General features: G+C 36.8%; 4 protein-coding genes across 9 annotated transcripts; 1 reads left to right on the forward strand and 3 right to left on the reverse strand.

The window, feature by feature from the left end:
* On the reverse strand, window positions 1-1,136 carry LOC18782182 (VQ motif-containing protein 22). Its single transcript, XM_007216791.2, has one exon. It carries the CDS (start codon window positions 936-938, stop codon window positions 180-182), a length of 759 nt encoding a protein of 252 aa, XP_007216853.2. The 5' UTR covers window positions 939-1,136; the 3' UTR covers window positions 1-179.
* LOC18783497 (cytochrome P450 97B2, chloroplastic) lies at window positions 5,550-11,523 on the forward strand. Of its 2 annotated transcripts, XM_020559479.1 has the most exons (15): window positions 5,550-5,978; window positions 6,532-6,712; window positions 7,062-7,169; window positions 7,757-7,841; window positions 8,007-8,245; window positions 8,654-8,827; window positions 8,990-9,037; window positions 9,157-9,216; window positions 9,521-9,607; window positions 9,746-9,834; window positions 10,291-10,382; window positions 10,536-10,597; window positions 10,809-10,955; window positions 11,050-11,312; window positions 11,402-11,523. In XM_020559479.1, exons 1-14 carry the CDS (start codon window positions 5,836-5,838, stop codon window positions 11,272-11,274), a joined length of 1,740 nt encoding a protein of 579 aa, XP_020415068.1. In that variant the 5' UTR covers window positions 5,550-5,835; the 3' UTR covers window positions 11,275-11,312; window positions 11,402-11,523. The 2 variants fall into 2 exon arrangements, with proteins under 2 accessions (XP_020415068.1, XP_007215027.2); XM_007214965.2 differs by having other exon boundaries at window positions 11,050-11,523.
* On the reverse strand, window positions 11,839-16,019 carry LOC18781749 (protein FAR1-RELATED SEQUENCE 2). Of its 4 annotated transcripts, XM_020559476.1 has the most exons (10): window positions 15,878-16,018; window positions 15,701-15,780; window positions 13,204-15,364; window positions 13,058-13,114; window positions 12,887-12,952; window positions 12,693-12,758; window positions 12,546-12,608; window positions 12,397-12,462; window positions 12,223-12,291; window positions 11,839-12,134 (listed from the first exon to the last, which is right to left on the reverse strand). In XM_020559476.1, exons 3-10 carry the CDS (start codon window positions 15,313-15,315, stop codon window positions 12,060-12,062), a joined length of 2,574 nt encoding a protein of 857 aa, XP_020415065.1. In that variant the 5' UTR covers window positions 15,316-15,364; window positions 15,701-15,780; window positions 15,878-16,018; the 3' UTR covers window positions 11,839-12,059. The 4 variants fall into 4 exon arrangements, with proteins under 4 accessions (XP_020415065.1, XP_020415067.1, XP_020415066.1 ...); XM_020559478.1 differs by having other exon boundaries at window positions 11,839-12,128; window positions 15,701-16,019; XM_020559477.1 differs by having other exon boundaries at window positions 12,887-12,946; window positions 15,701-16,018.
* Window positions 17,435-22,694, reverse strand: LOC18784429 (protein FAR-RED IMPAIRED RESPONSE 1). 2 transcript variants are annotated; one of them, XM_007217092.2, is made up of 8 exons: window positions 22,392-22,694; window positions 19,118-21,346; window positions 18,980-19,036; window positions 18,644-18,712; window positions 18,481-18,549; window positions 18,309-18,377; window positions 18,159-18,206; window positions 17,435-18,054 (listed from the first exon to the last, which is right to left on the reverse strand). In XM_007217092.2, the coding sequence occupies exons 2-8, from the start codon at window positions 21,266-21,268 to the stop codon at window positions 17,998-18,000; spliced, it is 2,520 nt and encodes an 839-aa protein (XP_007217154.2). In that variant the 5' UTR covers window positions 21,269-21,346; window positions 22,392-22,694; the 3' UTR covers window positions 17,435-17,997. The 2 variants fall into 2 exon arrangements, with proteins under 2 accessions (XP_007217154.2, XP_020415766.1); XM_020560177.1 differs by lacking the exon at window positions 22,392-22,694 and adding an exon at window positions 21,461-21,584.

Below are 22,964 nucleotides of genomic sequence, written 5' to 3' on the forward strand. Positions count from 1 at the left end.
TGAGAAAAAGGACCACAACGTATACATAAAAAAGAAGAAGACATTTGGTATCTGAATGTGTTGAAAAAGCATACATTATATTATATATATAGAAATATTGTTTCCGTATATATACATTGGTCAAGAATTGTGTCCCTATGATAAGTCAGTCTACCTAACTTTTCTGCTTTACGTCCCTCTCAAAACATGAAACTGCCACTCCTGTTCTCATTGGCAGCGTTAGCGCCGGGCCTAGCTGCAGACGGCACTTGGGACGACGACATACCCTCCCTCAAAAACTCATGATGATCAGACGGACCCCCAAATCCCATGTTTGTTGTGAGTCCTCCTCTTGATGATGATGAGCTCAATCGCTGGAGAAACCCATCCCCAACTCCTGCACCAACCAAGTATTGCTGGTTCTGACGTTGTTGTTGTTGCTGGTACTGATGATGATGATGTTGCTGGTGCTGCTGAGGCTGTAGAGGATGATACCCCGGAGACACCATAAAGCCCTGTGGCCTAGGCGGGGCCAGCCCGAAACTAAAACTGGACCCACCGGAGGGAAACGACGCCGTGTTAGGGCCCCCGGTGAACTGCTGCACCATGGCACGGAAATTCGTAGTGTCCGTGTTGAGCAGCGTGGTGGGGGTCCGTCTCGAGGCTCTAGATCTCTTTCTGGCGGGTTTTGAAACCCGTCCTTGATCAGGGCTCAAACTGTTGGTGCTGGAGCCCGGATTGGCCGAGCCAACAGCACTTGTTGCGGCGACAGCGGATGGAGTTGTAGTGACCACAGTAGCTTCAGAGACTTGGTCATGACCAAAAAAAGTTGAAGTATTAATACCTGAAGAAATGTGGCCATGAGACACCTGAGCTTGAGAAGAAGACAGGGTTTGGTTGTAGAATTGGAGCCATTCATTAGGGTTATTGGACATGGTTCCAGTACCACTCATGGCCATACAACAATGTGATTCTTGTGTTTCAGACACAGAGAGAAAGAGAGAGAGAGAGAGAGAGAGAGAGGAGAGAGAGAGAGAGAGAGAGAGAGGGTTTTGGGTTTTCTTTGTTTTGGGTTAGAGGGAAGGAATAAGATAGTAGGGGTAAGCTATTTATGGAGGCTTGAATGGGGTCAAAGGAAGACTTTTCGGGATGATCTTGACCGTTGATTTGAGGAAGATAAGTCTGGGGTCACGTGACATAGCACGTGGGGTGATGGTGGTGGGCTGTGGTGGAATAATTTATACTAACACCCCTTGAGGTTTTCAGTGTTTTTACAAAAACCCCTGAAATTTTAAAACTTACACGAACGCCCCCTTGATTCTTAAATTGTTTTCAGAAAACCCCTTTCGATTGATTTTTGGTTCAAAAATTGATGATTTTATATAAAAAAAATTCTTGAAATGACAAATTTAGCTTTGAGATTAGATTGCACATATATTTATTGAAATTAATTTTGTTATTTACAGAAGATTTTAGGTATGAAATTAGGGGTGGGCATCGGGACCGGAAAACCGGAACACCGAACCGAACCGGTGAAAAAAAATCGGTTGACCAAAAAAGTCAACAAACCGGATCGGAATCGGACCGAACCGGTTCTGGTTTTACATCTCTCTGCACCGGACCGGTCATATATTTTATATTTATATTTTTACAAAATTTTAAAATCTAATGCCATTTTTTAACTTCTATAATCACTAATTTTCCAAGTTCAACTTCAAAAAATTTCTAAATGTATGAATTGGATTATTTGTTCATTTTTAAGCTAAAAAAATAAGTTATTTATTATAATTTTTATATTAAAAAATTAAAAATTTTTTTTTTTAAAATTAAAAAAATAATAAATTAATAATCCGGTTCAAAACCGGAACCGGTCAGAACCGGACCGGAACCGGTTAGAACCGAACTGGCCAGTTTTCGAAATTTTTTTTGCCTAAACCGAACCGGTTAAATAATACCGGTTTCGGTTCCGGTTTGAGGTGAGAACCGGACCGAACCGGACCGCGCCCACCCCTATATGAAAACTTCAGAGAATGTTTGTATAATTTTTAAAATCTCAGTGGATTTGGTGAAAACACCAAAAAACCTCAAGGGGTGTAACTCCTTGGAAGGATTAATTGTTTTATTAGTCCATGAACTTAGACTCGATTTGCATTTGAGTACCTCAATTTCCAAAATGGTTTCCGTGATCCTTCAACTTCAGTTTCGTTAGGACAAATGGTCATGCTGTTAATTTTGTTAACTTTTCTGTTAAATGCAAGGACAAAATGGTATTTTTGTATCAAAATTAATAAAAATATGAATAAAAAATTTTAAAAATTAAAATGAACTCTCTCTCTCTCCCCCTCTATCCCGATTTCTACTCCCTCAAAACTTAAATTTTTTTTAGGTTGGTTTTTTATTTGATTTTCTTTTATTGTTATTTTAAAGATATGATTTTTTATTCATTTTTTTGATTTTAATATAAAAATATCATTTTGCCCCTACATTTAACATAAAAAGTTAACAAAATTGACGGCATGACTATTTGTCCTAACAAAAATAAAGTTAAAGAACCACAATAACTATTTTAAAAATTAAGGTACTTAAATATAAATCAAATCTAAGTTTAGAGACTAATAAAATAATTAACCCCTCTTTAAAATAATATAAAAATAAGGGTTTCTAGAAGGTAAAGTCTTTGTATAAAAAGTGTGCGTGTTGTTGTATGGTTTCCCGGAAGCAACATAAAGGCCAAGCGCCAGGTCAGCTTTATAGTGATGACGTCATGGTCGAAGGTGGCCACCTCAGCATGTGATTGGTGATGGCGGACCGTGGTGGTGGTGGAGGTAGGTGACTCGTGGCACTTAAGAGACGTTGGATTTTGGGCCACAGAGAAACAACCGAGCGCCTTCCTTTCAAGCCTTGTTTTGTCGTTTTACTTGATGTTCGGTCGTTTTTGGCACAACTGGCCCAGACTCCACATAAAATAAAATAAAATAAATAAAAACCTAGTATATTTAATAAATTTTTTCGCCCTTTTTAAAGTAAGTACTCTGATAGTTTCAGATCCATTAATAGCAATTTTTTTTCCTTGTTAATTTTACCAAATTATAAAAAGATAAGACTCATTTAGGGGATAACTGGGGGCCACTTGGAAGTCGTTTGTCCTTTCTTTGGTTTAAAAGTCAAGCTGTTGAGCACATAGGAACAAAGGCATAGGTCACAATTAAATGAATTATTAGTTTCTTTTTGGTTGCATGTTATATTTATTTATGGCTAATCACAATTACAAGTTCTGATTAGGGTTTTACAGTAAGTTAATCACAATAATAGAATACGATTCATATTAAATAGAAGGACGATTGAATTTCTAGGGATTTTCAGAGAGGAAGAAGGGTTTATACCTAAATCTAAAATCGTTGGGTTTCTTCTTTTTTTTTTTTTATCTGTGTGAAATTCTTTTATTTATTTTTTATAACCAATTATGTAATTAAAATAAATAACATGGCAGATGACATGGGTTGCCATGTCATGTACCACATGCGTTAATACTTAAAAATTGATAAATAAATTAGCATCCATAACGTTATTGTAATAAATAAAAAAATAAGAGTTTAATTGTCCCTATCTCTCTTGTATTATTTAAAGTTTAAAAGAAAAGTTCGGAATCTCTTTTTGGTTTGCAACATCATTTGAATTGAGGCCAGTTGCAGCCTGAATATTGTCAGTAATTCAACCCCTAAGCACCTAAACCTACAAGGTTTAGGCCAATAGGCCGAAAAAGAACCCAGCAACATAGGGCCTAATATTCTAATTAATAATAAAAAAAAGGTGATTGAGGTTTTCTTCAAAGATGAAAATACTTTGTAGGCCAAGCATTTCTCTTTTACACATACTTGCAGTGCTGGCTGGAGCCCAGCTGATGCAGGCGTAGCCTAAATTAGCCCTCCATTGTCAACTTTATAGGGATTTACAACTCTGAATTCTCCAGAAGATTAAGACCAAACCTTTCAAGATGTGCCTCTGCATTGGCTTGTGTCTCATTTCCCGAAACAAAGCATTTTTAAACCAGAAAACATATGAACCAGAAAGATAAATAAAAGAAGTCAAATCGAAGTCATTGCTGATTCGTTTTCCATTTCTTCTGTGTGTTGATGGATGTAGACTTTTCTACTTTGAATCTTCTTTAGGGTATTGTTACGTCAATTTGCTTCACCTTACCAATGACCATTCATCAAGCAACCATGCCGGTGTGGCTGTTCATAACAAGATATCAAATTAGCTTTGAAAATTTAACGTTCAATCAAGAGTCTTAATCCTAACGTCTCAGGTCGATGCCTCATCTTACAAGACATAAAATACCTCGCCTTTCAAAGCCCTAATCCACACGCAATTACATGTCTTTAATTAAGGATACACAAAACTTCGTGCATTTATTTTGAAAATTTTGTAACATATCTAAACAAATATATATTTTTTTTAATGGAACTTTGTATATGTGAACTAAGATGGGTTGATTCTTTTTTTGTTTTATTTTCCTTTGAACTCACATGCAAATTGGTCTTCAATTTGCCTCACAAAATGATAAACTGAAGTCTGACCTCTCAACCAGCAGAAGGAGAGTCAAAGAAGAGAACATGTGTTAGGCAGGGATATATGATTAAGATTTAAGAATATAAATACAAGACAGTGATATCAAAATTCAAACAGATGACGCCCTATATATTTAGCACACGTTCCTTTTTGACCACTGACCAGTACTTAGTTTTCTTAGAATGTCTCCATAAGGCTAGGCTAGACTACAACTCAATCTGCGGCAACATTGACTAACTGGTTTCTTCTTTTACTGTCTGTTAAATTCCGTCAGCCTCCCTTCCCGACTGATCTTAAAAGTATCTCAGTCTCAGAAACATGGGAATGGCTTCTCCAATGTGTGTGTGAAAATGGGTTCTGATCCCTCAGAGAATTCAATAATTTTACCAACCGATCTTCTTCTCCACGTTTGTCTCTACTCTCAGCTGTTTACATTGTCTGCACTCTGTAGTCGGTGAAAAATAGTCAATGTGGGCCATCCTTACACACAACCCGGGAATCTGGATTTCCCCGCTTTCAAATTTGTCAACAACTTTATTGGTTGGGAATAGTCAACAAAAAACATGCATATACGAATGAACTATCTCGTGCATCTAGCCATCCTTGAATGAGCCACGAAACGTGACGTGCTAGGATCAGTAATTCACACTCAATTGCTCATAAGGTTGCTCGCTCTTGGGTGTATAGTCCCTTTATCATTACTTTTAAAGAATTGATGTTTGTAATTAGACACCTTCTCGGACAAGTACAACGCATAAACAGTTTAGAATAGTCCATGCGCGCATGAGCATTGCAGTTAGAATTTCTTTTGTTGAATTGATACTTGCAATTAGAAACCAAAGGCCCAAAAGTCTTGGGCTTATGAGTTATGATTAGGCCCATATATAAAATATGTCTGGGCCACTAACGACATGCAGCAGAAAGGAATCTTAGGAGCACTGTTTACCAAACGGGAGTAGACTCACTCAACTAAGCATGAAGAAAGTGAACAAGAAGCAGACAGCCATTTACTAATTCATTGATGAATTTGTGCACTTTGTTAGGTCAGGCTCTCCTCTGGATAACTTGGCTTTCCTGATTTTTAGTGGGGCAGGCAGGCAAGTGAGTGTGACAAAAAAGTAACCACCCACAAATTCTTTTTTCTTCCATGTTTTTTTATGTCATTCTTACTACATTTTAGTGTTGTGTATGGCTCTGTTGCAAATATCCCAATCACTAAAATAATCCCCAGCTGAACCCACGCTGCTCAAAACTCAAGAACTGTCTGCTGCTTATTGCCTACTAATGGCCATGGCTGGTTATTCTCTGTTGCATCCCTCTCCCCCAGCTCTTATTAATGTCAACTTTCAGAGAAGTGAATTCGGTCATTTCCACTCTTCAACCACCACTCATCTTCTCAGTTCCAAGTCCACCACTCATCTTATCAGGTATTTCTCTTTCTTCAACTGTTGCTGATAGGCTGATAGTGTTTTCTGCAGTAATAACATGATAGCCATATACTCATTTAAGCATCTAAAACATTTTCTAGCTTCTGGGTTTCTTGGAGAAGTTGATATTTCAATTACAATTTAAATGTTTTAGTTTCTTTACATGAGAGAGAGAGAGAGAGTTTCTAACTTGCGTTTCTACTTCCTATTCCACAATTTCTGGGAACCCAGCGATTCTCCCTTTTTTTATGCCTAGCTTATAATTTGTGTTTTCCTTTTCTTCCTGCAATCGGTTTGGCATGCTTTCTCTGTATGTTTTCTCTGAATTCAATAGAAGAAAAAGAAAAGACAAGAAAAATTGAAACTTGTATTTCTGTTTGTTTCCCATAGGAAAAGATAACTCCTTGAAGTATGTTTTGTACAATATAAAAAGAGTGAGTAATGAGTACCATGTAGCTTGAGCAGAATATATTGGACTTCCTATTTCTTTTCCTTTTTACGCCTTATGTTTATTGTAGAATTATGGAATATGATGTGAATTTTCTGAATTTAGGTGCCAATCAACTAGTACTGATGAACCAAAAACAAGAAGAAAGTTACTGGACAATGCAAGCAACCTCCTTACCAATTTTTTGAGTGGGGGAAGCCTTGGGTCTATGCCCATAGCTGAAGGTGCAGTCTCGGATTTGTTTGTTCGGCCTCTCTTCTTTGCATTATATGATTGGTTCTTAGAGGTATGCATCCTTCACAAATTTTGGTCTTTGGATCCTTCAATTTAAAGTGTACTTTCCCGTCATGAATTCATGTTTGACGGCTGCTCTGCTGGTTGATTAGGTTTAGCCCCCTTGGATGTGGGTTGTAGTAGGGTAGACATGGAGACAGATGGTTGGGTAGAGAGGTTCAATCAATTGTTCATTTTCTTGTTTGAGATTAAAATTTCGATGGCATATACAGATAAAAACACCTCAGTTTTCTGGAGTCCCTTGCAGCTGTGGGGACTGTGACTTTGTTATTTGGGCCTTCTGAGCACTACTGTTCATAATTATTTTCCTTTTCTCTACAAGCTTTTGTTTGTTTTGGCAGCATGGCTCCGTGTATAAACTTGCGTTTGGACCAAAAGCTTTTGTTGTTGTATCAGATCCTATTGTTGCAAGGCATATTCTTCGAGAGAATGCATTTAGTTATGACAAGGTACTACCTAATAATATGCTTCTGGACTCCCCTTGTTTAACAAGAATTTGTTTTGTTGTTTCTATCTTCATTCTTCATGTCTATAATGTACTCATTGTCAATAGATTATGTTCCTTTATAAATAAACTCATTAGTATTTGCTTGCCGTTTTCAAATCATAGCCTTGATTTGGTATCTTTACTCAAAAGTTACTTTGCTCACACCATTTGTTTGAACTGACAGGTTATATGGATAACCTTTGGAAATCAGTGTTAAACTCCATCCTGGCCCCGCACCCCCCCCCCCCCTTCCTCTCGCCCTCTCCTCTCTCCCTCTCCTCTCTCCCTCTCCTCTCTCTCCCTCCCCACCCATTGAAAAACAATATTAGTTTATCGCATAACATTTGCTATCATGTTTAACCTTTTTTCAGTTGGGTTTATTTAATTTTGAATTATTTTCTCCTTTTAGTCATCTCAATCAGTTAAGTAAGAATAAGATATACAGATGTGTGTATATATATATAATTTTTAAGCTGTTTTACTCCACTCATTTTTACTTATTCTAATCTTTTGTGCCCAAATTGGTTGTGGTTTCACACTTGTACTTAGGGAGTTCTGGCTGATATTCTAGAACCAATAATGGGCAAGGGACTTATACCAGCTGATCTTGGCACTTGGAAGCAGAGAAGAAGAGGTGAGTAGTAACAATTAATTTTTGTTTCTACAGGGAAAAAAAATGATTAATATTTTAGTGTTTGCACCGCAGGTTAGGGCAAAGAGTAAGGTATTTGTATTTGAAATTTGAAACTTATAGTGGTCCATTTAACAGAGACTTACCAGCCATAAGCTGATTTTGCAGTTATTGCTCCCGGGTTCCATTCCTTGTACTTGGAAGCAATGGTCAAAACATTTAGACATTGTTCGGAGAGAACAATATTAAAATTTGAGAAGCTTCTAGAAAGAGAGAAATTGCATGATGAAAAGACAATTGAGTTGGATCTTGAAGCAGAGTTTTCGAGTTTGGCTCTTGATATTATTGGACTTGGTGTCTTCAACTTTGACTTCGGTTCTGTTACCAAAGAATCTCCTGTAATCAAGGTTTGGCAAAAGGAACATTTATTCTAATGATTTTGAAATGGTTGTATCTGGCATTCAGCGCATTCCATCATGATGTCTTTTTTCAAACCAACATTCGGTTTTCTTATTCTGTTGTCTATACATGTTATAGAATTTCTTATTCTACCAACTTTTGGAGTGAACTAAAGTGTAAGATCACTGAATAGAATACTAATATACTTTTTTCTTCTTTTTTCTTTTTAAATGATTGATTTTTTCTTGCCTAGCTTCTAAATAATTGACTAATTATTGTGAACTGTTACTCTATTTGAGTATATGATATCACACACTTTTCCCCCTTTAATTATTATATATAAATTGATTTAGCATTCGTGTTATTATGCTTAATGCTAAGCGTTCATATTCAGCTCTTTTGCAAATACATCACAGGCAGTTTATGGCACACTTTTTGAAGCTGAACATAGGTCCACCTTTTATATCCCATATTGGAAATTTCCCCTGGCAAGGTGGATAGTCCCCAGGCAACGGAAGTTCCATAGCGATTTGAAGGTTATAAATGATTGTCTTGATGGACTTATCAGAAATGCAAAAGACACCAGACAGGTTAGATGAAACTTAAGCTGAATTAAGTGGACGTGGGTGAATATTTAATATCATATCTACAGAGTCATGCAAAAATTGATGTTTTATTGTATTATTGGAAACAGATGTTAAAAAACTAATTTTCCAGTACCTAGAACTTTATTTGATCACATTCTGTGACAGGAGACGGATGTTGAGAAACTGCAACAAAGGGACTACTTAAATCTGAAGGTGGGAAAACCTCCAACTGAAAATATAATCCAATTCTTCTGAACTCTAATGATAAGTGATACAGTTAGGACCTTTGCAGAAGGGTTAAAATTCTGGCATTGTAACTATAAAGTTTGCAGGATGCAAGCCTACTGCGTTTCTTAGTTGACATACGTGGAGCTGATGTTGATGATCGTCAGGTAAATACTTGCAAAACTTTAATGCTTTTGGATACAGGATTTCTGACCAAAATAATGAACATATATAGGATAAACTGATGTATCAGTACTTGTTCGATCACATTATTCCAACTGATCCAAATAGGGGTTTTCTTTTATTTCCCCTTGAACTTCATCAATGCCATGCTTTTTCTTTATTTCTTCACTCCTCGACCCTCACTCCCATTTGAGGTGAATTCTCAGTTGTACACCATTATGGATTGGACCCGTTTTGAGACGGTGTTCCACTTTGGGCATTTATAACATTACCTGTGGATTTTGACAGCTTAGGGATGACTTGATGACAATGCTTATTGCTGGCCATGAAACAACAGCTGCTGTCCTTACTTGGGCTGTTTTCTTCCTTGCACAAGTATGATTCTTCATTTCTAACTTAAATTCTGCAGAATGAAGTTATGCTTAATGTTTGTCAATGACTTCTTTGCACCAATGAGCTCTTTCATCCTCACATATGTGACGACATAGATGAAATTCACTTGCTTGGTTGCAGAACCCATCCAAGATGAAGAAAGCACAAGCAGAGATTGATTCAGTACTTGGACAGGACGGACCAAATCTTGAATCAATTAAAAAACTGGAGTACGTCCCTAAGACATTTACTGAATTTGTTCCATTCACTTGTATATGCACTGCATTTATCATTGAAGCAATGAAACTCATCAATATTTAGTTATGTAGCTGGATTTTAGGTCAAAGTTGGGTTAGAGGGGAAAGGAGAATGAACTGAATTTTGAACATTGATACAAATGGGAGGGGCCAGTCTGTGAATCATCTTTCGATGCATTTCCTGGTGGCTCAGGAGATTAGGAGCTTTGTCTTCTTTATCTGAATGAACTCTAAGCCTCTAACAGGTTTAAACAGGTTTGAAAAGGCTTTCCAATCTCATTTTGAGCTTAAGTGAACTAAGAAACCACCAACGAATGCCAAGCTGGGGCACAATGATTACATCAACTTGCCTCTTTTTCACCCTTATTGGAATCTCAAAGCATAATGATGTTATTCATGTGGTTTTTTTTCTTTCTTTTTTTCTTTCAGGTACGTAAGACTTATTGTAGTAGAGTCTCTTCGTTTATTTCCCCAGCCCCCCTTGCTTGTTAGACGTTCTCTCAAGTCAGATACACTACCAGGTATTATTATTAAAATGGTCTTATACCTTCAGATGGAACTTGAAGTTTTACAACATTGTGCTTTATGGATTTATTTTCTTTACAAATCATACAACAAATATTTATTTCTGGTCATATCTAGGATAAGAAAGGGGCTTTATATCCATTGTGCAGGAGGGTACAACGGTGAAAAAGATGGTTATGTGATTCCTGCAGGGACTGATATCTTCCTTTCTGTGAGTAGAAGCATTTAAGATCCTCCTTTATTTATGAATTTCTTTAAAATTTGTATAAATTGCAACTGCTCCTTGGTTAAGGTAATTCTAAGCCAGGTCTCAGCTCTATCTATCAATGTGGTACTTCCATAAGCTTGATTCTATGCTCTAAGCTTGCCTAGCACTTTCACTTTCAATCTATAGTTTTATATTCCAGTAACTTTCCACTCAGGTATACAATCTCCATAGATCTCCATATTTTTGGGACAATCCTAATGAATTTGAACCAGAGAGGTTTTTAGTGCCAAAGAAGAGTGAGGTTGAAGGATGGGCTGGTTTCGACCCTTCTCGAATTCCCGGTGCATTGTACCCGAGCGAGGTTATTACTAGTGACTTCCCCTTTCAAATCATTCATTCATGTTTGCACATTGATGACATCTATCAAGTAATGACTTTATGATTGCAATTATCAGATTACAGCAGATTTTGCCTTCTTGCCTTTTGGCGGAGGGCCAAGAAAATGCGTAGGAGACCAATTTGCTCTCATGGAGTCAACTGTAGCATTGGCTATGCTGTTGCAGAAGTTTACTGTAGAGCTAAAAGGGTCTCCAGAATCTGTGGAACAAGTTACAGGGGCAACAATCCATACAAAGAATGGATTGTGGTGCAAATTAAGGAAGAGGTCCGATGTACAGTGACTTACCGAATACGATATACAGATGGGACACTGATAGGGGTACTGATGATAATTGTCCAGTGTATTCTTCTTGCTATCACTTACCAGCTACAGGCTTTGAATTTAACAGAATTATTTTCTTTTTACAGAATAATTGTTAGCAATGAAAACGGAAGAGAGTTGCATTGTCCAATAAATCCGCAATAGTAATAAACGTAAACTGCGTCGGACTTTTGCAGGGATAGTTTTATAATTTCATTGAACTTGAACATAATTTCATGTCACTATGTGAGAGCAGAAGGAAAGCAAATACACGATCCTTTTTTCAGTTTTCAAACAAAATTTGCACGAGACAAGCAAATGACTTCCTTCTCGTGCAAAGTCCAGAAGTCGGTCTAGTCGATGATATCACATTTCTGATGTCTTTGTATGCTAAGAGCTGTTGAACCGAAATATATCACAGTTATCCATACAATAGTTTACAGATATTAAGTTGGCATATATTTATTATATTCTAACCCTAATATATATCTAAAAGTTGGCATGCAGGTTCAAAAGAAAAGATAAACGTAGTGGATTTACGGTGTGACATAAATTCTATTTATATCTATCGAAAATCTTTATGTACAATTGTTCAATTTAAAAAAACAAAAACAAAAACAAAGAAACATCTATATCAGCAACAACAACCCAAAAAAAAAAAAAAAACTTATAAAACAATCTTTTTAAATCTCCGTTTACAAACGCGAGGCTTAATTTACAACTGGTCACTGGTCTTCATCTCAATGGATGGCTATGGTCTCTCGGCTATTGCGTTTGGTGCTTACCGTGCAGGCGCTTTGATGCATTGCCGTGAAAGTGCGAGGAGCCTGCAGACTGTTCCTGCAGCCAAAGAGCCATAAAGCTCATGAGATGAAAATCCAATGCCAAATAGAAAACCAGGGTCCAATGGGACTACTTAAACGCCCACCATATCTTGCAGATTGCCCTGAATGTCAAAACAGCTCTGCACAGTTGGTGATCTGAAACTAAGTTGACCCTGCAATTAAAGAAAGAGGCCCAAAAGAAAAATACTGCTTATTTAGTAATTCTATGTGATGAACCATACTGCTTCATAGAATGCCAAGTTCCAAACAACCCGTACCATTCCTCGCATACTCTGTTGGGTCCCATAGTGACCAACACGTGTTGGTAATGAATGCAACTGTCCCTGTAGAAAATCAAAAGAAAATGTTCGCCTTCTGTTTTTTTTATGAAAAATCATCAGGGTCAGAACAAAGGCATGGATTGTACCTGTGTGGCCTGCTGATTGCAATAATAACCATCACTGATAGGAGCAATTGAGTTCAGCTGTCCCTGATATACAAGTAATAAACAATCCTTGATATAAATTTCTCAATTAGAACTCTAAGAGCTGTAGTCAGGAAGAAAATGTCATACCATTCCTTGCATACTCTGTTGAGCACCGTAATAGCTATCAAGACCACGAGATCTTGAACCGTGTTCCTGCAAAAACATATAACATCCCATTTAAAAAAAAATTCATAATAACAAATTGTAATACTGCAGGGTGTATGCATATGGACAAGCTCTTATTGCAAATATCTCGGAATAACTTGGGTGTTTCATATTACCCCTTCCAATTCTTGCTGAGGAACGTAACAATTATCACGGTTATGTGCTCTGGATTTCATCTGTTCCTACATTTAAATCCATAATGAAGTGTACTATAATATATTACAGTCCAAAACAAACAAATTCTCCGTGAGTGAGAAATTCAGAACAAAAGTGATCGTGAGACAAACCATCTGCTGGCAGCTGTCTTGCAACCTGATAGTTCCGCTATCTTGTTCAGTCTGCGCCTACAGTATACATAAAATATACCTCAGGGCACATATCAATTAGGATGACCCAGAAAATTATACAAGCCAAAGATCAAGCCTTAACCAACCTTTCTTTTTTTGTATGTTTTCTTTTTCTTAGAAGACTTTGCCATATTGCTGCTGGGATTGACTTCTTCCACATCATTAAAACCATGATTAGCTGACATGTTCGCTTCGGAAACAGTTCTTACAGAATTATTGGCATCCACACAATGTTTCAATGCTGCCTCTAATGCCTGAAATGCAATGTGGTAAGCTTCTGGAGATAAAGACCCCTCTTCACCCAATTTAACAGCTAATTTACACAGATCGTTGAAACGTTGCACTCTGTAGTTAAGCCTCTTCGGTCCATCACTAACAGTACACCTAACTTTTGCATCCTTCGTCCAACGCTTCAAAATATAATGGGATGGGATGCCGGAAACACCAGACACTTGGAGGACCAGAATTGCATGTCTGCAGAGAAAACCGTTGTATTCAAATGAATGACATGAACAACATACTTTTAATTCTGCTTCATTCCAAGAGACAGTAAAATTTTGGCGTTCTTCCAAATCATCAACCTGGAAAATTGCAGTTGCTTCATTTTCACCGTCTTTCTGCAATTGACAAGAAGCTAGTCCCAAAACCTCGACCTTAAATTTTTTAAATACAGAACCTGTATAGATAGTTGCCATTTGTTTTTCAAAAGGTGAGAGAGATCTTAATCCAGGTTGTTTATCCTGTGTTTCAAGAACAGCATTAACTTCCATGTCATACATATCTTTCTGAAATCCTTTGTACTGCTCAATAAAATCGTTAACTGTAGCTTCTTGAGAAATGTACCTATCAAAGAATGAAGTTATACTTCCAGATCGCTCCTTTGTAGACATTCCAGCCATAAATGAATCCTGCATATAAGTTGGAACCCACTTTTTACGATCTTCAAACAATGAGTGAACCCACGCATTTTCTCTTAGTTCAAATCTATCAACCAATTTCCACCATTTCTTTTCAAATTGTTCAACTGTCCAGGACCGGTAAATGCATTTGTTGAATTTTTCCATGAATATTTCATTCTCCTTTATGAAAAAACCCACATTTTCAGGAATCCTGGTCAATACATGCCATAAACAAAAACAATGGTATGCATCAGTAAATACATCTGCTACAGCTTCTTTCAAGTATTTGTCTTGATCAGTGATAATCAGTCTTGGAGCTTGGCCACCCACTACTTTAAGCCATGTCTGCATTAACCAAACAAAAGCTGGGATGGTCTCTTCTCCCATCAATGCACATCCAAGCAAAATGTACTGGAAGTGATGGTTGACTCCAACAATAGGAACAAAAGGAATTCTATAATTGTTTCTAACATAGTAAGTGTCAAAGAAGACTGCATCACAAAAACTACTATAATCATGCCTGCATTTTGCATCAATCCAAAATACACTTCTCAGTCGTTTTTCATGGTCAAAATCTACTGCATAGAAGAAGTTGGGATCCTCGTCCTGCATACACATAAAATGTTCGAACATTACTCTCACATCTTCCTGACCTAAAGCTGACTGTAGACCTTTCTTTTGGCAGACAACAGTAGCAGGTTTCTTGTTTCTTCCGCTGATAGCATAAATAAAATCATCTGGGCACATTTCATGGTTGTGCTCCTTTATGAAACTATGTACAACCCATTTCCCATCATCTTTCCTCTTTATATGCAAGCTAGCTTTGCAGTCTGTCTTTGTTATACATAGTCTTGGATTGACAGTTGTTCCAGACTCGCGCTTGCTTCCGAATCTAGAACATGCAATTTTTATATCAATGAACTTTCCAGATTTTTTGGAGCGCCGACTGGCTTTAATTGTGATGCCAAATCCCACAGACCGAGCATATTCTCTGTAGTAAGAATAAGCTTCTTCCTTAGACTCAAATTCCAAACCATTTTGGGGTTCCTGAATTACTCTCTTCCCCTCATCAACAGCATTCAACCCCATATTTTTCGCATCATCTTGAGCCTGCAAACTACAAGCACTTTGGTTTGCATCCAATCCATCCGCTTCTTTAACATGTTCACTCGTTGTTGGTGAATTAACATGCTCCTCAACATTTTTCTCATCTGTGACATCTACAACATTAACATCTTTATCTGAACCAGTTACTAACTTGTCCCGCTCACATGAAGGCAGTTCAAGATCTATCTCCATAGAAGAAAACAAAGCTTATGCAATACAAAAGCTCATTTAATTTAATTACCTGAAACACAAAAACGAATACAAAAGCCAGGCATTAATTATTGCTATACCAAACAATTGAGCATGAGCATAATTTTATAGAGTCGTTTAACACTGTGCAAGTATCATATTTCTCACATACTATACCCTCCAGAATATTAAAACTTAAAAGATAAGAAATTTTAAGCTTATTAACACTCTAAAAGCTTAAAATGAATAAATAATTATGACAATTATAAAAAACAATAAAATTCAAAGTAAATGTTCTTTGCTACCTATTTTGCAATCGGGATTCAAAATCTTAAAATAAATAGACTGAAAACAGAAGAATAAAAAAAGAAAGGAAATTGGTAATTACCCCTTTTTTAGGGAGCTGAGCATCTCCACTCAGTTATGAGAAATAGTAAGACTTTGAGTTTTCCTTCAGTTTTTCTTCAACTTTCCAGAAACCAAACAGACAGTCAGTCCAAATACAGTGGCGAGAAATCAAGGTCAATGAAACAAAGAGGGAATCATCAGAGTGCAGTGGTTGCACCTGCGCAAGTCACACACCACGGACAGAGAGAGATTCAAGTCCGAGACCGAATCATAATCGGTCGGGTTCAAGTTCGCGGGTATTTGTTTTGGGTCGGTTTGGTATTTCACAAAAAAGGAAAAAAGACAAAAAGAAGAAGAAAACTTCTCAATTCCTGTTATCCGTGATAATGTAATTATTTGACAATGCACATCACAATATTCATTCGGAAATGCTAGTAACTTCTTTCTAACTTTTTTTATTTTTATTTTATAACATGTGTCATTTCTTTCTCACTTAAAATAATATTTTTAATTATCAAAACAAACAATAAATAAAAATAAAAATAATTGAAGAATTTGTTTATTTTATATTTTAAACAAACAATAAAATAATGCAAATATGGAAATACACTTAATATTTTTTTAGTTATTAAAAATATTATTTTAATTTTTAAGTGAGAGAGAAGTGACACATGTCATGAAGAAAAGGGAGAAGGTCTAAAAAAGAAGGTTAGAGAGAAGGTTGCTTGCATTGAGGATATTCATTTTTGTCTTCTTTCTTATTGAAAAACTCATAATCCAACCATGATCCCACTCGAGGGAGCCCCATTAACCCTAACCTGTAGTCTGATATGATAATGTTCAATGCCACGCCATGGTTTTACAACCCACAACTGATTTGTTGAACTATCAATCGGGTTTAGTTTAATGAAAAATGACCTTAACTTGCAAATCAATGGTCTCAAATTCGACCTTCCATGACACGGTGACACCTTGATAATATGTGTGAGAAACCTATCACCTTTGTAGTGTAGACTATTATTTTAAAAAATAATAATAAAAAATTGATTCATTGCACTTGCAGGCCATGGCCACCCACAGCCACAAGGAATTGGACAAACAGGGGTTTTTAGGTCTAATGGTCACTAAATTTTGACCTGATTCTCATTTGCTATCTTAATTTTCAAAATCGTTTCCGTGGTCCTTCAACTTCACTTTCGTTAGGACAAATGGTTCTACCGTCAATTTTGTTATATTTTATGTTAAATGCAGGGCCAAAATGGTTTTTTTTAATAATATTATTTTTAATTTCCACCATCTAAATATTCATTTCACCCAAAATAAAACTAAAAAACTAAAAAAACCTTCTTCCTATTCTCACCATCACAAGGTGGGTGAGTATGATTTGGGTGGGGGTGTGGGTTGTGGGAGCATCATCAGTTATTACCGGGGTGGTGGGTTAATTGGCTCGATGTTAGGTGGAAGTTGTTCATGACTTTGTTAGCATATTCATGAGCTGAAATTTTTTTTAAAAAAAATATTTAAAAAAAACATTTTACCCCTACATTTAATTGAAAAAGTTAACAAAACTAACGGCTATTTGTTCTAACGAAACTCAAGTTAAAAGACCATGGAAATAATTTTAGAAATTGAAGGACTAAAATATGAATTGGGTCAAAGTTCGAGACCATTGAACCTAAAAACCCAAAAACCCGACAAACAATTCCACTGATTTTAGTTTTCAACGTTATATAGTCTGAGAACAAAACAACGACACCAGATAAAAGAATAAACATAATTTTAAACTCTCCAGGCATCCATAATCCCTTTGCCTCGAAGGAAAATTGCAATAAGCTGTCCACCTTTACATGAAAACTAACTCAGATAAATGAAGTTGGTATCCCAATTTCAACCATAACAACGCCACGAGCTTTTTTACGAAGAAGTAACTACAGAAGGCTAGAAAATGTGCACGCCTCAGCAAACAGTATGAAATTCTCATCTTCAGCGCATTAATCACAATATTTGCACTAACTAGGCATTGATTGGTTGGTACATTCGAGTCCACTAAATGAATCTAAAATACACTTGACATGAGATTGCACTGCTTGCCCATTGTGATACAGTGTTACGCTAAGGTTAACGAATTGGCAAGGTCATCCCCTTCATATACGAATACACATGGAGGATTTACCTTCTCTATGGAAGTTAACGTTTGGCTTAAACAGCGCACCTCAGAACTGGAAAGAGAGAAGACGTCAAAAGAGAGATCTCGAGCCACTACCTGGTTTAGTTTATGATTACAAACAAGTTCTAAGTACAACGTCAACCAACTCCAAGATGGCAGGCGTTTCTTCCTCATGAATGTCTTGAAGCATCGCCATGCAACTGTGAAGATCTCAAATGAGGGTCATCCTGCAATTGGGGTCACAAAACCCAATATAGTTAGTAAAAAACCACATATAAAATCATTGGAGTTTCTTCAAGATACACGCATACATGCTATATTGCAAACAAACCTGCAAGCTGTAACTGAAGCTAGTTGATGGTCTAAAGTCCAATTGTCCCTACATGATTAGAGAAAAATTTGAGAAATTTATCCTCTGAATATACAATACCTGGAAAATTTTCTCTAAAAAGTGAATCGCATTAATATGAAAATACTATACCAGCCCATGAATACTTTGTTGAGTCCCAAAAAAACCATCATGATTGGGTGCTATTGAATTCAGTTGTCCCTATAAGCAAGATAAAACCAATTCAATTGAAATATAATATCGTGTCTGTATGGTTCTAAAGGGAATCCTTAGATATAACGGTCACAACATTATTTTGACTTACCAGCCCTTGCATACTCTGCTGGTTAACATAGTAACTGTCATGGGGTGGCTCCATTAAGTTCAACTGTACCTGCAAAGACCAGTTACAAAACGTCATAAATGGTACAAGAAAAATGCCATGTAAAAATTGAAAATAAATTATACAAGAAAATAATATGCAATACCAGTCCATGCACATTCTGTTGGGCACCATAATATCCAGGAAGGGGTATACCATCTGAGCTTAAGTTATCCTACAAGCATAAATGCCCAAATTAAAGAGAGCGTTATCATTAAGATCACTGTAGGGAAAAAAAAAATTCACAAGCTTAGTCTGAACTATGTAAAGAACTCGAATGCCCATGATATTCAGTAGTTAAAGAGACAAAAGTAGGGATGTTGTTAGTAAATGGTGGATTGCATTCAAGGAATATCTGCAAAATCAATAATTTCCTGATCCAGTGGACTTTTAACACAGAACACCGAAATTAGATCTTAAATCAAATGAATAAAGGACAAACCATTTGCTGCAAGCTGTCTTGTGCTTCCACAAGTATAACATCTTGCTCTGCTTGCACCTGCAAAATAGAAACATACTTCCATGAACTTTCTTATTACATTTGACTCAAGCGAAGTCAAACATCAAGTTCAGAACATACCTTTCTTTTCCTATTTGTAATTTTCTTCCTACTTGTTTTTGATGCAAGGCTTCCTTGATTCTCTTCTTCTGCTTCACGAATACTATGTACAGTGCCGCTAAAGTCTACAACAGTATTATTAGAGTTATTCACGTTCACACAATTCTTTAAAGCTTCAACAAGTGTGCGGAAAGCAATATTATAAGTTTCCTCAGATATTGATCCTTCTTCACTCAATTCAATGGCTCGTTTGCATAAATCATTGTAGCGTTGCACCCTAGTCTGTACTCGCTCTGTTTCTTCAACCATTGATTGCCTGCTTTTTGCATCTTTTGTCCATCTCTTCAAAATATAATGAAATGGGATGCTTGAGAGGCCACAAATTTGGAGAACAATCAGTGAATGTCTACAAAGAAAACCTTTGTACTCGAACAAACGACAGGAGCAAGAAACCTCTGACTTTGTTTCATTCCAGGTCACCATGAAATATTCATCCTTTTCACAGTCTTGAACTCTGAATGTAGTAGTTGGTCCATCTTCATGTTCTTTCTTTGGCTGGCAGCCAACTACTCCCAAAACCTCAACTTGGAACTTTTTGAATACTGCATGAGTGTAAACTGTTGACATTTGTTTTTCCCAAGGAGAAGGAGATTTTAATGCAGGCTGCTTGTGCCATGTATCAAAATCTGCAATTGCTTCCTCTTCATACCTGTTTTGTAGAATTGTCCCATATTGTTTCACAAACTCTCTCAGAGTAATTTTCTTGTGTATGTATTTATCGAAGAAAGAGTTCATACTTTCAGAACGCTGAGTTGTACACATTCCAGCGAAAAAAGTATCTCCCATATAAGTAGGCACCCATCTTTTACGATCTTCATACAGCAACCGGATCCATTCGTCATCTTGAAGTTCAAATCTAGTAACCATCTTCCACCATCTCAAGTCAAACTGTTCGTCTGTCCAGGAATTAAAGATGCACTTGTTAAACTTTGGCAAGAAATTTTCATGCCGTTTGATTACATGAGCAAGAGTTTCAGGGATCTTTTCCAATATATTCCAAAGTGTAAAGCAGTGGCGTGCATGTGGAAAGACTTCATCAATCGCTGCCTTCAAGGTTTGGTCTTGATCAGTGATAACCAATTTAGGACATTGTCCACCCATTGCTCTAAGCCACGTCTTCAACAACCATACAAATGTTGATTTAGTATCATCAGCAACCAACGCACAACCAAGCAACATTGACTGAAAGTGGTGGTTCACCCCAACAAAAGGAGCAAATGGCAACTTATCATTTGTTTTGATATAAGAAGTATCAAAAGAGACAACATCATTAAAACTCCTATAATCACTCCGACTTTTTGCATCAACCCAAAACAAATTTCTCACACGCTGCTCTTCATTCAAATCTATTGCATAGAAGAAATTGGGATTCTCCTTCCGGATTCGCTTAAAGTATTCAAGCATTACTTGAGCATCTCCCTCATCTAGACCCAAGTCCCGGCATTTATCAAACTGATAGTTTGAATCAGTCGTAGTAAACCCAGTATTTTGATACCCGCCAGATTGTCTAGACATTTCAACGTACATCTTTCTAGTTCGTTCACTAACTGCATGCAAAATGTCAATATTATTCTTTTCAGCTAACTTTACATTTCTATGAATCCGAAAATGATATGCTAGAGCAGGTAAAAGCTCATGATTATGCTCCTTTATGAATTCATGAATAATCCACTTTCCATCTGCCCTCCTCTTCACATGCATGCTGGCTTTGCAGTCTGTCTTTTTCACAGTTGGTCGACGACTTGTCCCACTATCTGACTCTGGTGTGACTCCATATCTGGAACATGCAAACTTGGCATCAATAAACTCTTTCGATTTCTTTGAACGCCGACTGTTTTTTATTGACGTGGTGAATCCCATAGACTTGGCATATTCTTGATAAAATGAGTATGCTGCCTCATGTGATTCAAATTCAATGCCATTACAAGGTTCAAAATCTGTGTCTCCCTCAAACACTTGAATGTCCCTTTTAGGAGAGCTAATGACTACGCCACCTCTATTCTGCACTTCTTCCACAACAGCAACCATATTCATATTTTCACTCACTCTACCACCATTCATATTTTCTGGACCATCCACCACTGTTTCACCCAAATTTTGATTTCTATCCATGATGTTTAGTTAAAAGTAGTTTGTTATCTGTTTCTGAGAAGAGACTCTGATCTTCCAAACAGACCTTCATAGTAATACCTAAAAGATAAAAGGTATAATAAGAAACAATGATACGGTGATCAGAAAAACAAGTCCTTTTCAGGGTGTTAAAAAATACTCGGCGATCATCTCTGTTATTAGCAAGATACTAACCAACTTGGCCAGCAAACCAAATAAAAACAAGTTATTGGATCACGTGGACACTCAAGAAGTCTCTGTCATTCTACTTGGCACTCTCTTATGGTGATGTAGAACACGCATGATTGCATCAAGCAAACTGTACCGAATGCAAAAGACACCAACTCTGTCACTGTTGGTACCCAAAGTGCACCTCTCTTGCCAAGTACACATACACACAAACATAGTTTGCCCGGTTCAAACTTCAAGCAACAATTGCCAATATATTTCATACGAAATTAAGATATAATCTAAAACTAGTATTTATAAATCAAATAGGAACTTAGCAAGCAAATAAAATAGTGCCAAATTATAAACAGCTAACCTCACATAATCTAGCACACTAAGCCCGTAAGTAAAGCATTAATGCAATAGTTGTGAATCTTCGGAAACCACTTGATGATTAGAGAAAAAGTCTCATTGCTTCACTCAAGTTTATTTACTGGAGCTTCTGATCAAATATCAAGAATGAACAAACGTGCGGCTAGAGTAACAGTAACAACAATTCCACAGCAGTTTGATTTTACTATGCTTGACTATTTCAGGTCCATTTTATCTATTAACAGTAATAACTGTTCCGTCAAATTGTGATTAATCAATGCCCGATAGAAATTTTTTTTTTAAAAAGTTATGGCCATTTTCACCCTCTGCTTGGCAACTGAGAAAGCTGATGAAATGAACAGAAAAGACTAAAGTCTAGACACGTTTATGCTTTAACACATATTTGGGTCTAACAAAACAGCATATGATCACAATTATTAACTCAATTTTCCCATTTTGCGGAGATTCCTCAGCAACCAAACAGAAAACAAAACAAATTTTCCCAACCAAACCAACAAGTTTGAATAAGTTTAGAAAAACACAAGAAAGAAGTAAAATAGGAATTGAGAGAGAGAGAGAGAGAAACCTCAAGTGAAGGCAGCAGAATCAGAGAAGAACGGTGGCTGATTTCCGCGAGTGGGCGAAAGCTTTCGAATTTGGGAAAGCTTAGGGCTTTGATCTTCTATTTTTGGGTAATTTTGGTTTATCATTTTGGGTTAATATCTGCTTCAGAGCCACAGGCGTGGCGCGTAGTTACTTGAATTATCGGCCTGAATGAATATGAATTTATGAACAACCCCTCCTCCTAATTCAACACGAATGTGTTAGTGTTTTTACAGGGTTAATTATAGAAATGGTGATTAAATTATACCACTTTACATTGTGGTCCTTGAATTTTAATAGTGAATTCTGTATGGTCTTTTTGAGAGACCATTTCTATAATTAACCTTCTGTCTATATGTTAGACTCCCAATTGTGAGAGTAGAAGATTATTAGCCGTTGATACATCACATGCATCAACAGTTCACAGATGAGCCTAGCATTGCTCATATGAAAATATTACATGTGTGACTTGTAAGTTGTAACTAATTGCCTTTTTTAACCATCAAACTTCGCAAATGACCTACTAGTGTAGTGGTTTGGAACATTTACTCCCTCA

This window comes from Prunus persica, chromosome G3, assembly GCF_000346465.2.
Source record: "Prunus persica cultivar Lovell chromosome G3, Prunus_persica_NCBIv2, whole genome shotgun sequence".
NCBI classification, from domain to species: domain Eukaryota; kingdom Viridiplantae; phylum Streptophyta; class Magnoliopsida; order Rosales; family Rosaceae; genus Prunus; species Prunus persica.

What these genes read in the sequence shown, in the direction of transcription:
- LOC18782182 (XM_007216791.2), bottom strand. Translation starts at nt 938, where the DNA reads ATGGCCATGAGTGGTACTGGAACCATGTCCAATAACCCTAATGAATGG.
- LOC18783497 (XM_007214965.2), top strand. Translation starts at nt 5,836, where the DNA reads ATGGCCATGGCTGGTTATTCTCTGTTGCATCCCTCTCCCCCAGCTCTT. An exon ending in AAGAATCTCCTGTAATCAAG is followed by an intron (nt 8,246 to 8,653) that starts GTTTGGCAAAAG and finishes AATACATCACAG; the next exon opens with GCAGTTTATGGCACACTTTT. An exon ending in GGGACTACTTAAATCTGAAG is followed by an intron (nt 9,038 to 9,156) that starts GTGGGAAAACCT and finishes TAAAGTTTGCAG; the next exon opens with GATGCAAGCCTACTGCGTTT.
- LOC18781749 (XM_020559476.1), bottom strand. Translation starts at nt 15,315, where the DNA reads ATGGAGATAGATCTTGAACTGCCTTCATGTGAGCGGGACAAGTTAGTA. An exon ending in AAACATACAAAAAAAGAAAG is followed by an intron (nt 13,115 to 13,203) that starts GTTGGTTAAGGC and finishes TGTATACTGTAG; the next exon opens with GCGCAGACTGAACAAGATAG. An exon ending in AGGGCAATCTGCAAGATATG is followed by an intron (nt 12,135 to 12,222) that starts GTGGGCGTTTAA and finishes CTTTGGCTGCAG; the next exon opens with GAACAGTCTGCAGGCTCCTC.
- LOC18784429 (XM_007217092.2), bottom strand. Translation starts at nt 21,268, where the DNA reads ATGGATAGAAATCAAAATTTGGGTGAAACAGTGGTGGATGGTCCAGAA. An exon ending in TTACAAATAGGAAAAGAAAG is followed by an intron (nt 19,037 to 19,117) that starts GTATGTTCTGAA and finishes TCTATTTTGCAG; the next exon opens with GTGCAAGCAGAGCAAGATGT. An exon ending in AGCAGAGTATGCAAGGGCTG is followed by an intron (nt 18,378 to 18,480) that starts GTAAGTCAAAAT and finishes TCTTGCTTATAG; the next exon opens with GGACAACTGAATTCAATAGC.